The 14,871-nt window shown below is 44.4% G+C and overlaps 1 protein-coding gene across 17 annotated transcripts in view; it reads left to right on the forward strand.

Moving 5' to 3' along the window:
- The first annotated feature begins 16 nt into the window (after window positions 1-16).
- CA3H20orf173 (chromosome A3 C20orf173 homolog) overlaps window positions 17-14,871 on the forward strand; it is a 30,372-nt gene continuing 15,517 nt past the window's right edge. For 2 of the 17 annotated variants that reach the window (XR_006703218.1, XR_006703224.1), the window contains exons 1-4: window positions 4,294-4,623; window positions 5,575-5,753; window positions 5,834-6,008; window positions 6,894-7,101. Coding sequence is in view for 1 of the 17 variants with exons in the window: in XM_045444835.1 (XP_045300791.1) it covers window positions 4,704-5,117; window positions 5,575-5,753; window positions 5,834-6,008 (768 nt within the window). In the remaining 16 variants the exon portion in view is untranslated. The other 15 variants (XR_006703226.1, XR_006703220.1, XR_006703229.1 and 12 more) reach the window with 15 other exon arrangements.

Below are 14,871 nucleotides of genomic sequence, written 5' to 3' on the forward strand. Positions count from 1 at the left end.
CCCTCGCCGGTGTTCTCACTCAGGCCCCACCCTCCCCTCCAGCGGTCGGGTGCTGAGGGCTGCGGAGTTTAAAAGCAGATGTCGGGGGTGGGAGCCACTCCCACCCTGTGGGCGGTCTTCCGTGGACCAGGTACCTGGAGGCGTGGTTGCCCCGCAGAAACAGTAAGAGCTCCATTTGCTTGTGTTGACCGAAGAACTGCGCCAAGAACCTCACATGAGATTCTTGGAACAACTTGGAACCTCCTAGAACAGTGACTTTCAAAGCGTCCCCAATGAGCAACCTCATCACCTGGGCACTGGTTAAAAATGCGTGTTATGGGGCCCCACCACAGACTTGCTGAATCAGAAACTCTAGGAGTGGCTCCCAGGTGATTTCCTGCAGTTAAGTTTGAGAATCACCGCTACAGAAAGTAGGTGTGGAGGCGCCTGGGTGGCTCAGTTGGTTAACTCTCTTGATTTTTGGCTCAGGTCATGGTCTCACAGTTTAGATCCAGCCTCGCGTGGGATTCTCTCTCTCCTCTCTCTCTGCTCCTCTCCTGTTCTCTCTCTCTCTCTCTCTCTCTCAAAAAAAAAAAAAAAAGAAGAGAGAAAGGAAGGAAGAAAAAAAGGGAGGAGGGAGAGAGGGAGAGAGAAAAAGAGAAAGAAAAGAAAAAAAAAAAAAGGTGTGATGTTTATATCCGTTTTCTGAAAGAGAAACTGCCCTGGAGAGGTGAGTAATTTGCCCTATATCACAGCCCATTCTTTTGGACCTCGAAGCACCCTGGGAGCCAGGACCTATTGGGTTGATTTTACTCAAACAGCCTCTCCGTGCTTCTGAACATGGCGCATGAAGGTGCTTGGCTCAGGTCATTTTAGTGATGTAAGACCAGAACTTTGATAAAAGGTGGCACAGGAGACTGTGGTAGTCTGTGGGAGAAACTGACTGACGCACTGGGTTAGGAAGGCTTCCAGGAAGAGGAGAAGGGACACCAGAGCTGGTTGCTTTTTGGCAGCCTGACTCAGGAGAAGCTGAGCAATGTCAGAGTCCCCCTTCTGCCCTCAGGCTGCAGTTTTCTAGGGAAGGGGGGAAAGAACGAACTAGCTCATGGGAACTGGAAACTGACAGTATGCCAACCGCTCTAATCTATTTTACCCTCAGAACAACCCTGGGAGGTAGGCACTGTTTCAAACCCCATTTATAGATGAGGAAGCCAAGAAGTGAGTTGACTTTGCCTAAGGTTAACGGGACAGCTGGGGTTCAAGGCCTGTTTTTTCTGGCTCCAGAGTCTGGGTCCTTTCCGCACATTAGTTACCACCACCAAGTGCGAGTGGCATCTATTCTTTTTTTTTTTTTTTTTTTCAACGTTTATTTATTTTTGGGACAGAGAGAGACAGAGCATGAACGGGGGAGGGGCAGAGAGAGAGGGAGACACAGAATCGGAAACAGGCTCCAGGCTCTGAGCCATCAGCCCAGAGCCCGATGCGGGGCTCGAACTCCCGGACCGCGAGATCGTGACCTGGCTGAAGTCGGACGCTTAACCGACTGCGCCACCCAGGCGCCCCGAGTGGCATCTATTCTTGGATGAATGACCAAGGATGTTAGCAGAAATTGTCCTTTACTCTCTGGCTTGTGCCCATTTGGTGCTCTTCCACCTTTAACTTCCTAACCCTCTCTCCTCAGTGAGGCTCCAGGCTTAATGACCCTCATTCACTTCTTCAACACATATTTATTGAGCTCTTCCTATTTCCCAGATCTCCCTTGGGTTATGGAAATACCATGGTAAATAAGATAGGGCTCATGTCTCCCTCAAGAAACTTTCAGTATGGGGTAGAAAGAGGCAGACAAAAAAATGTGTATACACACCACTTAGAAATGATTAAGATGGTAAATTTTGTTATGTGTATTTTACCACATAAACAATTGGAAAAAAGTAAATAATAATTAAAGAGCATAATGTGCCTTGTACTCTGAAGCAAATAAACAGGGCACTGTAACAGGGACAACAGGGGTGGGGGACCTTCTGTTTTAGGAGTTCCAGAATTAGATGGTCCTTCCCTTTTTGGAATTCTTTTAGGTGGCCAAGGAGACCAAGACACTGACTAGTTAGAGACTTCACTCTTCATAATGTCAGGCTTTATACTGATGCTTCAACCTTCTCCGTCAAGTGGGATCCTTCAACCTGTGGAGCAAGTGGGGCCTATACTGGACTCATTCACTGCACATGGGGCTGCACTGGTCCCCTGCAGCTACAGCCTACAAGCCCAACCAGAGAAGAGGAAGTTTTCAGGCCCTTTCGTTAGTTCCTTCTGCCCTGTCACAGTCTTCTTTTACCTTATATCCACACTGATAAACTTTCCCTAATTGTTAAAGAAATAACTACATGTGCAGATGTTACATGTTCTTCTTTCCCAGTGCAGATGGACCAATTTTCTCTTGGGAGAGATACGGGGACCTTGGTGTATCTGGATTGAAAATAATAATCACAGTGTAGAAATCCCACTACTTACCCTGAGAAGGAAGAATCATAATGTAGCTGTGTCAGTGGGTCTCAGAGTCCAATTAGTAGAGGTTCTTATAGACTTTAATAATACTGAGGTCAGGGAATGAACCCTAAGATGAATGCCATTTAAAATGAGACTTGAAAGGGAAGAATCCAGACAGGGAAGTACTGAGTGGGAGGGAGCAATGTGTTCCAGGAAGAGGAATTGCAAGTGCAAAGGTCCTGGGGTGAGATAGAACTTGGAAAGTTCTAGAAACAAGAAAAAGCCAGAATGGCTGAAAACTGTGAGATGAGTGAGAATTTTGGGTTTTATTCTGTATGGATTTTATTCTGATACCATTTTAAAGATTTAAGCAGGAAATTAATTTAAGATCATGTCAGTTGCTAGCTGAAGAATGGGTGAGGGATGGATAGAACAGAAGCAGATATACCAGTTAGGATGCTATTGCAGGTTGTAGGAGGAAAACACAAGCTTTTCTTTAGAAAACAAAAATATAATTAGAAAATGATCTTCCATTTTAATAAAAGAATTGTTTTTTGTGTTTTTTTTTTCCAGTAAAATACTTTTCTGGCTAGATCGATCTGTTTTTTTTTTTTAATTTTTTTTTTAATGTTTATTTATTTTGGGGACAGAGAGAGACAGAGCATGAATGGGGGAGGGGCAGAGAGAGAGGGAGACACAGAATCGGAAGCAGGCTCCAGGCTCTGAGCCATCAGCCCAGAGCCTGACGCGGGGCTCAAACTCACGGACCGCGAGATCGTGACCTGAGCCGAAGTCGGACGCTTAACCGACTGAGCCACCCAGGCGCCCCTAGATCGATCTATTAAGCTAAGACAGTGGTTCTTTTTTTTTAAACAGTTCTTTTTTTTTTTTTTTTTTCAACGTTTATTTATTTTTGGGACAGAGAGAGACAGAGCACGAGCGGGGGGAGGGGCAGAGAGAGAGAGGGAGACACAGAATCGGAAACAGGGTCCAGGCTCTGAGCCAGCAGCCCAGAGCCTGACGCGGGGCTCGAACTCACGGACCGCGAGATCGTGACCTGGCTGAAGTCGGACGCTCAACCGACTGCGCCACCCAGGCGCCCCAAGACAGTGGTTCTTAAAGTGTGGTCCCTGGACCAGCAGCATTGTCATTACCTGAGAATTTGTTAGAAATGCAAATTTTCAGGCACACCCCAGAAAAACCAAATGAGAAACCGTGGGGATGAGGCTCAGCATTCTGTGTTTTTATGAAGCTCTCCAGGTGATTCTGATGCATACTCTTGTTTGAGAAGCACTGGGCTAAGAGTCCCAATCAAATATTTTTTATTTACATTCTGGTGCAACCCACATAAGGAAGGCTCTTCTTTCAATATTTGTAAAACATTATTTACATAATTACATAAGTCACAAAACAATAACCAGTGTGAAAGCTAATTATAAAGGTTCTAGTTCAGAGCACCTGGTTGGCACAGTTGGTTAAGTGTCCAACTCTTGATTTCAGCTCAGGTCATGATCTCACGGTTCGTGAGATCTGCACTGACAGTGCAAAGCCTGCTTGGGATCCTCCCTCTCCCTCTTTTTCTGTCCCTCCCCCTCCCGTGTTCTCTGTCTCTCTAAAAATAAATCAATAAACATTTTTCAAAAAATGCAAAAATAAAGGTTCTAGTTTCAGTAATATGTAAACTTAATCCTGGAAACCTTCCTGGTGAAAAACATCTTGAAATGCTAAATAACAATGATCTCTTTGAACATATAGCTGTCTCATGAAAAAGTAAGGGAAATTCCCAGGGGCTAAAATTGAAAGAGTTAAAGAAAGCAGGGTCACCTGGGTGGCTCAGTATTTTAGTTCCCTCTCAACTCCGTTCATGTATCCCATAAATATTTTTTAAATGATTCTAAGTCCCCATTCTCATAGATCTTATGTTTAGTATAGGCCGCTGGTGTATTCCAGACAGGATAGAGTGGCAGCTTTGCCCAGGTAGGCGACAAGAGGGAGGTCACAATGTGTACATTGTGATGACATCTATGGAGTAACTGGTGGCATGGAGAACCCCACTGAGAGCTAAGCCTTCCTCCTGTGGGGAGGTTACGGGACCTGCCATAAGTTATCTCTCTGTCCCTGCATCTGCCATCCTAGGGCCAGCCAGAGTCCTCTTTGGAGGTGAGCAAATGGATATGGAGGCGGGAGATGATAGACTGGGAGGAGGTGTGGTGTGGAGGGTTGAGGAGCCACGGGGGCCAATGAAACAGAGAGATGCTGGAGCCTCAGTTCTTCCTTCTTCTCAGTCCCGGGTAGAGAAGTCAGTCTGCTGCCTGCCACGAGACTCGTCATCTGGGCTGAACATGAAGCACTTGTGGCAGATTTTTGTGCTGTGGGGCTTCTGGGTGCTCATCTTGTGGCTGGTGGCCCCCTGCCTGGATCCAAAACCTGAATCGGCACCCCAGGGAAAACTGATGGTCTTGGTACTGGGGCATTGCAACTGCCCTTGGTTCAAATTCAGGAAGAGTGGCTGCCCATCTGAAACACTAAACTCCTCCCTCTGCTACCACAGAGTTGGAGAACGGGGCTGGTATGCTGAATGCTATGAGAAGATGATGGAGTACCTGAAGAGGGCAACAGAGTCCAGGACTCCTCATGCTGTGCTCTGGTGGCTGGCTAGTGGTCAACCCTGGGCCTGGTCCCTTGCCTTGTCCTTCCAAAGCCTAGCCTATATCCCACATTCCCACCAAACCCCTGCCCTCAGTCCTGGCTTAGTGCACCTCTAATCTTTTTTTTTGGTTAAGTTTATTTATTTATTTTGAGAGAGAGCACAAGCTTGAGTGGGTGAGGGGTAGAGAGAGAGGAGAGAAAAAATCCCAAGAAGGCTCTGCACTGACAGTACAGAGTCTGATGTCGGGCTCAAACCTACGAACCATGAGATCATGACCTGAGCCAAAATCAAGAGCCAGACGCTTAACTGACCGAGCCACCCAGATGCCCCACACCTCTCATCTTCACAACCTCAACCCTTGACCGCCAGTTCTGGGATCTCACCCTCTGGATCTGCTTTCTTTCCACTAGAGCTGATACCCAGGTCCCAACCCCCAATCTCCTCCCTTCTGCTGTTTCCAGGGCATGAACTCAGCAAGTGGTTTTGGCAAAATGTGGAAAAAGGTGTTCAAGGGGATTCCCAGACTCTCAGTGAGCCATTTCCATTTCTACTGTGGGACTTGTACTTTGGTGGGGAACTCCAAGATCCTGCGGGCCTCCGGCCTTGGCAACAATATCAACCAGTGGACCCTAGCCTTCAGGTGTGTGCTGGGGAGAGGGCAGGACGTGGGAAGGTCAAGAGTGTCCTCAGAGTTCTGGCAGTTACTGCTCTCTTTTCCAGAATGAACCAGGGCCCTGTCCAGAGCATTGAAAAGGTGGGGAACCAAACCATAGGATGCTTCATCTATCCTGGGAATGCCAGCAGCCAGGGCTCTTGGAGACAGCTGCTGCTTCTGCTGCCGCTGCTGCTGAAGCTTTCTGGTCTGGTATGGACTTCAGATGCTCCAAGTGAGGAGGTGATGGTCTGGGACCCCAAATGTTCTTAGTTTGGGGATGAGGGGAGGTCATTGCAGGGGAGGACAGAGGAGCTCCAGGGACACCCTCTGCTGGCTAATTAGGGACATCTGCAGAATCTCCCCAGGTCTCAGCCTGCTGAACCTCCCCCCACTTCCCAATTCTCTTAGATTTTGGAAGGTGGTCCAGTTCCCTAGTGGAATGGAAGACAGCAAAGACCCAGTAAGGGTATGGGAGGGAGTAAGATGTGGCTGTGGGGTGCTGTGGGAAGGGGTCCAGTTCAGCCCCCTCTCCCTTTTTTCCCCACCTCCTGGTGATCAGCCCCACCTTCCTTAGGTATAACAAAGGCAGCTGGCTGGATGACCAGGGCCAGTATGCCTTCCTGGGGCCCATGGCTCTGTCTGTGCCTTGCGCATCTGTGACCAGGTTAAGAAAGCGTCTTGTCCATTTCTCACACAAGACTTCTCTCCTCCATACCTTCAGCATAGAGTCTAAAAATTTCTACCTGGCTTTCAAGATTGTGTATAATCTGACCCCTCCCCTCCCTTCTTCTCTCCCAGGCTCACACAATGGGCTTCTTGGTGTTCCCCGAATACCAGCTGCCTTCTGCCTTTTCACACACTGCTGCCTTTTCCTGGGATACCCTTCTCTTGTGTCCCTGGGGAATCCTCTCTTCCTCTAATATGATGAGGAGCAGCTCGTTGATACTCTGTTTTATGGGCTCAGGGGACCTCTCTGTGTGTTCAGAGTGTGTCTTCCCTGGAGAATATGAGCTCTGTTCTCCCAGCTCCAGGAGGCAGTCTGTCACACTTGATGTTGAATGAGGGGAGCTGGGACAAAGACAGGATTCAGCTTACTGACACATACATTCCTCTCTCATTCACCAGGATGCCTACTTTGGATTTGGATCAGAAAAGCAAAGAAAGGGGTGCAATGACAGTTAATCAGACCAAAGATTACAAGGAGATTTTGTCCATACAGAGCATGGAAGCAGAAATGGAAGTCAGCTACAGTGTGTTGGGCAAGCTCACTGTCCACACGTGACACCCTGCAGAGTTCATGCAAGTCCTAGTCCTTTGGACCTCAACAAAGCAGGTTGTCATCCCAACAACCTGCTTTGTTGAGGTCCAAGGATGACAGCAGCAGCAGCGGGGGTAACAGGCAAAAAGAAATTATATGGAGACCAGTCTGGTGCTGAATAAAATTCTGGTCTTATCTGTTGCCTACGAGGACAATGTCAGGGAAGGATATCTTGATATCCAGATCTCAGGGGCAATATTTTCCTTAATTTTTGTCTGATCCCACGTCATGCGAAGTGGTGTACATTTAGACCCAAGCTCACACAAAGTGCAAGGCCAGACTGAGTTCTTGGGGGAAGCTCTTTTCCTACCTGATGAAGAGATAAGGCTTCGTGTTTCATCCTATGCTGGGGTGGGTTTTTTCTTTTTTAATTTTCTTTTTTATTTTTTAAAATTTATATCCAAATTAGTTAGCATATAGTGCAACAATGATTTCAGGAGTAGATTCCTTAGTGACCCTTACCCATTTAGCCCATCCCCCCTCCCACAACCCCTCCAGTAACCCTCAGTTTGTTCTCCATATTTATGAGTCTCTTCTGTTTTGTCCCCCTCCCTGTTTTTATATTATTTTTGTTTCCCTTCCCTTATGTTCATCTGTTTTGTCTCTTAAAGTCCTCATATGAGTGAAGTCATATGATATTTGTCTTTCTCTAATTTCACTTAGCATAATACCCTCCAGTTCCATCCACGTAGTTGCAAATGGCAAGATTTCATTCTTTTTGATTGCTGAGTAATACTCCATTGTGTGTGTGTGTGTGTGTGTGTGTGTGTGTGTGTGTGTGTGTATACCACATCTTCTTTATGCATTCATCCATCGATGGACATTTGGGCTCTTTCCATACTTTGGCTATTGTTGATAGTGCTGCTATAAACATGGGGGTGCATGTGTCCCTTTGAAACAGCACACCTGTATCCCGTGGATAAATGCCTAGTAGTGCAATTGCTGGGTTGTAGGGTAGTTCTATTTTTTAGTTTTTTGAGGAAACTCCATACTGTTTTCCAGAGTGGCTGCACCAGTGTGCATTCTCACCAACAATGCAAAAGAGATCCTTTTTCTCCGCATCCTCACCAACATCTGTTGTTGCCTGAGTTGTTAATGTGAGCCATTCTGACAGGTGTAAGGTGGTATCTCATTGTGGTTTTGATTTGTATTTCCCTGATGATGAGTGATGTTGAGCATTTTTTCATGTGTCGGTTGGCCATCTGGATGTCTTTGGAGAAGTGTCTATTCATGTCTTTTGCCCATTTCTTCACTGGATTATTTGTTTTTTTGGGTGTTGAGTTTGATAAGTTCTTTATAGATTTTGGATACTAACCCTTTATCTGATATGTCATTTGCAAATATCTTCTCCCATTCTGTCGGTTGCCTTTTAGTTTTGCTGATTGTTTCCTTCACCGTGCAGAAGCTTTTTATTTTGATGAGCTCCCAGTAGTTCATTTTTGCTTTTGTTTCCCTTGCCTCCGGAGACGTGTTGAGTAAGTTGCTGTGGCCAAGATCAAAGAGGTTTTTGCCTGCTTTCCCCTCGAGGATTTTGATGGCTTCCTGTATTACATTTAGGTCTTTCATCCATTTTGAGTTTATTTTTGTGTATGGTATAAGAAAGTGGTCCAGGTTCATTCTTCTGCATGTTGCTGTCCAGTTTTCCCAGCACCACTTGCTGAAGAGACTGTCTTTATTTCACTGGATATTCTTTCCTGCTTTGTCAAAGATTAGTTGGCCATACGTTTTTGGGTCCATTTCTGGGTTCTCTATTCTGTTCCATTGATCTGAGTGTCTGTTCTTGTGCCAGTACCATACTGTCTTGATGATTACAGCTTTGTAGTATGGCTTGAAGTCTGGGATTGTGATGCCTCCTGCTTTGATTTTCTTTTTCAAGATCGCTTTGGCTATTCGGGGTCTTTTCTGGTTCCATACAAATTTTAGAATTATTTGTTCTAGCTCTGTGAAGAATGCTGGTGTTACTTTGATAGGGATTGCATTGAATATGTAGATTGCTTTGGGTAGTATCAAAATTTTAACAATATTTGTTCTTCCTATCCAGAAGCATGGAATCTTTTTCCATTTTTTTCTTCAATTTCTTTCATAAGCTTTCTATAGTTTTCAGTGTATAGATTTTTCACCTCTTTGGTTATATTTATTCCTAGGTATTTTATGGTTTTTTGTGCAACTGTAAATGGGATCGATTCCTTGATTTCTCTTTCTGTTGCTTCATTGTTGGTGTATAGGACTGCAACCGATTTCTGTGCATTGATTTTATATCCTACAACTTTGCTGAATTCATGAATCAATTCTAGCAGTTTTTTGGTGTAATCTTTTGGGTTTTCCATGTAGAGTATCATGTTACGTGCGAAGAGTGAAAGTTTGACTTCCTCCTGGCTGATTTGGATGCCTTTTATTTCTTTGTGTTGTCTGATTACAGAGGCTAAGACTTCCAATACTATGTTGAGTAACAGTGGCAAGAGTGGACATCCCTGTCTTGTTCCTGACCTTAGGGGGAAAGCTCTTAGTTTTTCCCCATTGAGGGTGATATTAGCATTGGGTTGTTCATATATGGCTTTTATATTCTCGAGGTATGCTCCTTCTATCCCTACTTTCTTGAGGTTTTTTTTTTTTTATCAAGAAAGGATGCTGTATTTTGTCAAATGCTTTCTCTGCATCTATTGAGAGCATCATATAGCTCTTGTCCTTTCTTTTATTGATGTGATGAATCATGTTAATTGTTTTGCGGATATTGAACTAGCCCTGCATCCCAGGTATAAATCCCGCTTTGTCGTGGTGAATAATTTTTGTAATGTATTGTTGGATCCGGTTGGCTAATATCTTCTTGAGGATTTTTGCATCCATGTTCATCAGGGAAATTGGTCTATAGTTCTCCTTTTTAGTGGGATCTCTGTCTGGTTTTGGAATCAAGGTAGTGCTGGCTTCATAGAAAGAGTTTGGAAGTTTTCCTTCTGTTTCTATTTTTTGGAACAGTTTTAAGAGAATAGGTGTTAACTCTTCCTTAAATGTTTGGTAGAATTCCCCTGGAAAGCCATCTGACCCTGGACTCTTGTTTTTTGGCAGATTTTTGATTACTAATTCAATTTCCTTACTGGTTATGGGTCTGTTCAAATTTTCTATTTCTTTCTGTTTCAGTTTTGGTAGTGTATATGTTTCTAGAAATTTGTCCATTTCTTCCAGATTACCCATTTTATTGGCATATAATTGCTCATAATATTCTCTTATTATTGTTTTTATTTCTATTGTGTTGGTTGTGACCTCTCCTCTTTCATTCTTGATTTTATTTACTTGGGTTCTTTCCTTTTTCTTTTTGATCAAACTGGCTAGTGGCTTATCAATTTGGTTAATTCTTTCAAAGAACCAGCTTCTGGTTTCATTGATCTCTTCTACTGTTTGTTTGTTTGTTTTTTTTTTTTTTGGTTTTGATAGCATTAATTTCTGCTCTAATCTTTATTATTTCCTGTCTTCTGCTGGTTTTGGGTTTTATTTGCTGTTCTTTTTCTAGCTCCTTAAGGTGTCAGGTTAGGTTGTATATCTGAGATCTTTCTTCCTTCTTTAGGAAGGCCTGGATTGCTATATACTTTCCTCTTATAACTGCCTTTGCTGCGTCCCAGAGGTTTTGGGTGGTGGTAGTATCATTTTCATTGATTTCCATATATTTTTTAATTTCCTCTTTAACTGCTTGGTTAGCCCATTCGTTCTTTAGTAGGATGTTCTTCAGTCTCCAAGTATTTGTTACCTTTCCACAATTTTTCTTGTGGTTGATTTCGAGTTTCATAGCGTTGTGGTCTGAAAATATGCACGGTATGATCTCGATCTTTTTGTACTTACTTAGGGCTTTGTGTCCCAGTATATGGTCTATTCTGGAGAACGGTCCATGTGCCCTGGACACCCGTCGTCCTCTGTATTCAGCTCTCGTCCACTCCCTGCTTTTTCACTCTCTGTGACCAGGCCCCAGGCAGTACTTCTCTAATGAGTTTTGTCTCAGGTGCGGCTGTTTTTCCTGGCCCCTTATTTCCGAAGGACTGCGGCTTTGACCCATTCCGCCCCTCTGTGGGAGGGTCTCACCGAGCAATGGCCGAATGAGCAATGGCGGAATGTCGGCTGCACCCAGGAACACTTGCTGGACCCTGCTGCTGCCGGTGCCCGGAGACTGCGGCCAGGTGCCAGCCCGCCCCAGAAAAAGCTTGTGAGACAGTGAAGCAGCAGCATTTCAGGAATTATGGAAAATCACAACACACATCTGGTACCTGGCTTCACCCTTAACAACCTTGCCCCAGCACCAGCAAATGTGGCCGCCTTCCGGGGTCTGCTGGGACCAGGTGGCTTCAACAGTCTCTATCAAATGTCCTTCCAGCAGTGGGACCACTTTTCCCCGTGTGGCCCAAGAACCTCCCGGACCCCACTCTGCCCCTGGGGATTCGCCCTTCCCACCAGAGCACCGCCAGGTATGGAGCTGCGGGGTTGCAGCCTTTGTGCTCCCCTTGTTTACAGTCTTAATGGAATTTAAACCCTCCCCTTTCTCCTTTATCCCTTTTTTGTTTAGTCCCTGTGGCTATTTCCAATTTTCCACTTTGTCTCCAGCTGCTTTTGGGGAGGGGTGCTTTCCCCGTATTCTCCACCCTGCTCCCCAGTCTCCGTCGTCTCTCCGCCCACAAAAGTGGTTCCCTACCCTCCAATGCTTCTCGCTCCCCAAATTTACCATTCCGCGCCGCATACCTGCTGAATTCTGTGGCTCAGGTTGTGCAGATTGTTGTGTTAATCCTCCAATCAGTTTTCTAGGTGTGTAGGATGGTTTAGTGTTGGTCTGGCTGTATTTCATGGACGTGAGACACACAAAAAATTTCCATGCTGTTCCGCCATCTTGGCTCCTCCTCTTTCTGTACCACATCTTCTTTACCCATTTATCCATCGATGAACATTTGGGCTCTTTCCATACTTTGGCCATTGTTGATAGTGCTGCTATAAACATGGGGGTGCATGTGTCCCTTCGAAACAGCACACCTGTATCCCGTGGATAAATGCCTAGTAGTACAATTGCTGGGTCATAGGGTATCTCTATTTTTAGTTTTTTGAGGAACCTCCATACTGTTTTCCAGAGTGGCTGCACCAGCTTGCATTCCCAAGTTGGGGGGGGGGGGGTGGTTTCTAGCTTAGCTTTTTGCTGAAGGTTCAGCTCCATGTGGCTCCCAATGTTTTGTAGGGGCCCCCATTCCTTCTCTGCCTCCCCTGGGCTCAAGGTCCTCTGCCCACACAGGCATTTACCTCCTAAATTCCTGGGCCCCTTAGGCAGCGCAAGCACTCTCTGTACTGTTTTTCAGTTCTTTTTTCATCTGGAGACTTCCAAATGTTTTTTGTTTGACCTCTGCTCTGCATTTAAAATAGTTTTTACTAGGGGCATCTGGGTGGCCGAGTCGGTTAAGCACCCAGCTTCGGCCCAGGTCATGATCTTGTGGTTCATGAGTTTGAGCCCAGCATCTGGCTCTGTGCTGACAGCTCAGAGCTTGGAGCCTGCTTCAGTTTCTATCTCCTTCTCTCTCTGCCCCTCTCCAACTCGTACTCTGTCTCTGTCTCTCTCTCCAAAATAAATAAAACATAAAAAATTTAGAAAACAAAAAAGTTTTTATTAAAACAATATGTATGTTCATAAAATTTTCAACGAATTCAGGAAGGATACACAAGACTAATCAGGAATGGTGGTTGTGTCTGGGGATAGAAGTTATCTCTGGGGAATAAGGTGGGGATGGATTCTTTCCTTTCACTTACTTTCTGTACCTTTTGGACTATATACCACAGACCCATCTTACACATTAAAAAATGAATACAACTAAAAAAATGTAATACTGTATTTAGACCAGCAGTTCTGGATTTCTGTAGCAGGAGAGCTTTCAGGTTATGTTTTGCTAGAACTGGAGCCCAAACTAAGTCTTCATCGCTGTCCTGCAGTGACATGAGCGTGGGGAGTATGTGATAAGGCCAGCGAGCTCCTGCGCAGCAGCTCATTGCCTTCCTGCTGTGGAAAACAGTTTGGCAGCTCCCCAGAAAGTTGAACATAGAATTACCATGTTCACCAGCAGTTCTCCTTTTCCATGGATACCCAAGAGAAACAGAAACATATGTTCACACAGACACGTGTACACAAATGTTTATCAGCAGCATTATTTACAATAGTTGAAAAAGGTGGAAACAACCCAAATGACTATTGGTGGGTGAATGGATAAACGAATGTATGTGCATACAATGTGATATTATTCAGCCATCAAAAGGAGCCAAGTACTGGGGCTCCTGGGTGGCTTAGTCAGTTAAGCATCTGACTCTTGATTTCAGCTCAGGTCATGATCTCACGGTTCATGGGACTGAGCCCCACATTGGACTCCACGCTGTCAGTTTGGGATTCTCTCTCTCCCTTTGTCTCTGCCCCTCTCTGATGTGTATGTGCACACTCGCTCTCTTTCAAAATAAATAAACTTAAAAAGGGGTAAAGTATTAATACGTGCTACATCTTAGAAGAACCTCAAAAACATTAAGCTAAGTGAAAGAAGCCATACCCAAAAGATCACATTTTGTATGATCCCTTTTATATGATATATCTGGGATAGGAAAATCCATAGAAACAGAAAAATCAATGGTAACCAGGGGCTGGGGACAGGAGAGACTAGTAAGTGATTATTTAATGGGTACAGAATGTTTGTATGGGGTGTTGAAAAAGTCTTGTAAGTAGAGACAGCTGGTGGCTACGTAACATTGTGAATAACTAAATGCCACTGAATTGTACTCTTAAATGGTTCATTGTATGTTATGTGACTTTCACCTCAACAAAAAAAGCAGTTGCACAAAAGTGCATATAGTGTGATTGCATATACAATGTTCGAAAACATACAAAATTAAATAATGTTTAGATACACATAGATATTGTAAAAAGAAAAAGCCAAGGGAATGGTAAATACAAAATTCTCCATAGTGTTAACATCTGGCAAGGAAGAAGGAACACCAAGGGCCTTCAATGATATTTATGATGTTATATTCATTAAGATAGGTACGTGGGAGGGGCGTAGCTCAATCGGTTAAGGGTCTGACTTCAGCTCAGGTCATGATCTTGGGGTCTATGAGTTCAAGCTCCGCCTCAGGCCTCAGGGCCTGGAGCTTGCTTAGATTTCTGTGTCTCCCTCTTTGCCTCTCTGCCCCTTGCCCAGATGCTCTGTCTCTCTCCGTCTCTCAAAAATGAAAAATGCTAAAAAATATAAAAATTAAAAAAAAGATAGGTACATGGGTATTTTTCTTGTTATATTATTTTATATGTATTTAATATTTTAATACAATTTGAAGACATACTAAGTGAAATAAAGCACACAAAAAAAGACAAATACTGTATGATTCCTCTTACACGAAGTATCTAGAGTAGTTAAATTCATAGGAACAGAAAGTATAATGGTGGTTTCCAGGGGCTGGTGGGGGAGGTGGGAATGAGGAATTATTGTTCAATTTTGCAAGATGAAAAAGTTCTGGAGATCTCTTTCAAAATGTAAATATACTGAACTGCACACTTAAAAATGGTTTAGATGGTACATTTTATGTAGTTTTTACCATAACAAAAAAATTATAGTAATTAGAATTTTTTTTAATGTTTATTTTTGAGAGAGACAGAGACAGAATGTGAGTGGGTTGGGGCAGAGAGAGAGCAAGGCACAGAATCTGAAGCAGGCCCCAGGCTCTGAGCTGTCAGCACAAAGCCTGACGCAGGGCTCGATCACACGAGCTGTGAGATCATGACCTGAGCCGAAGTCA

The sequence above is a fragment of the Leopardus geoffroyi genome, chromosome A3, assembly GCF_018350155.1.
Source record: "Leopardus geoffroyi isolate Oge1 chromosome A3, O.geoffroyi_Oge1_pat1.0, whole genome shotgun sequence".
Taxonomy (NCBI): Eukaryota; Metazoa; Chordata; class Mammalia; order Carnivora; family Felidae; genus Leopardus; species Leopardus geoffroyi.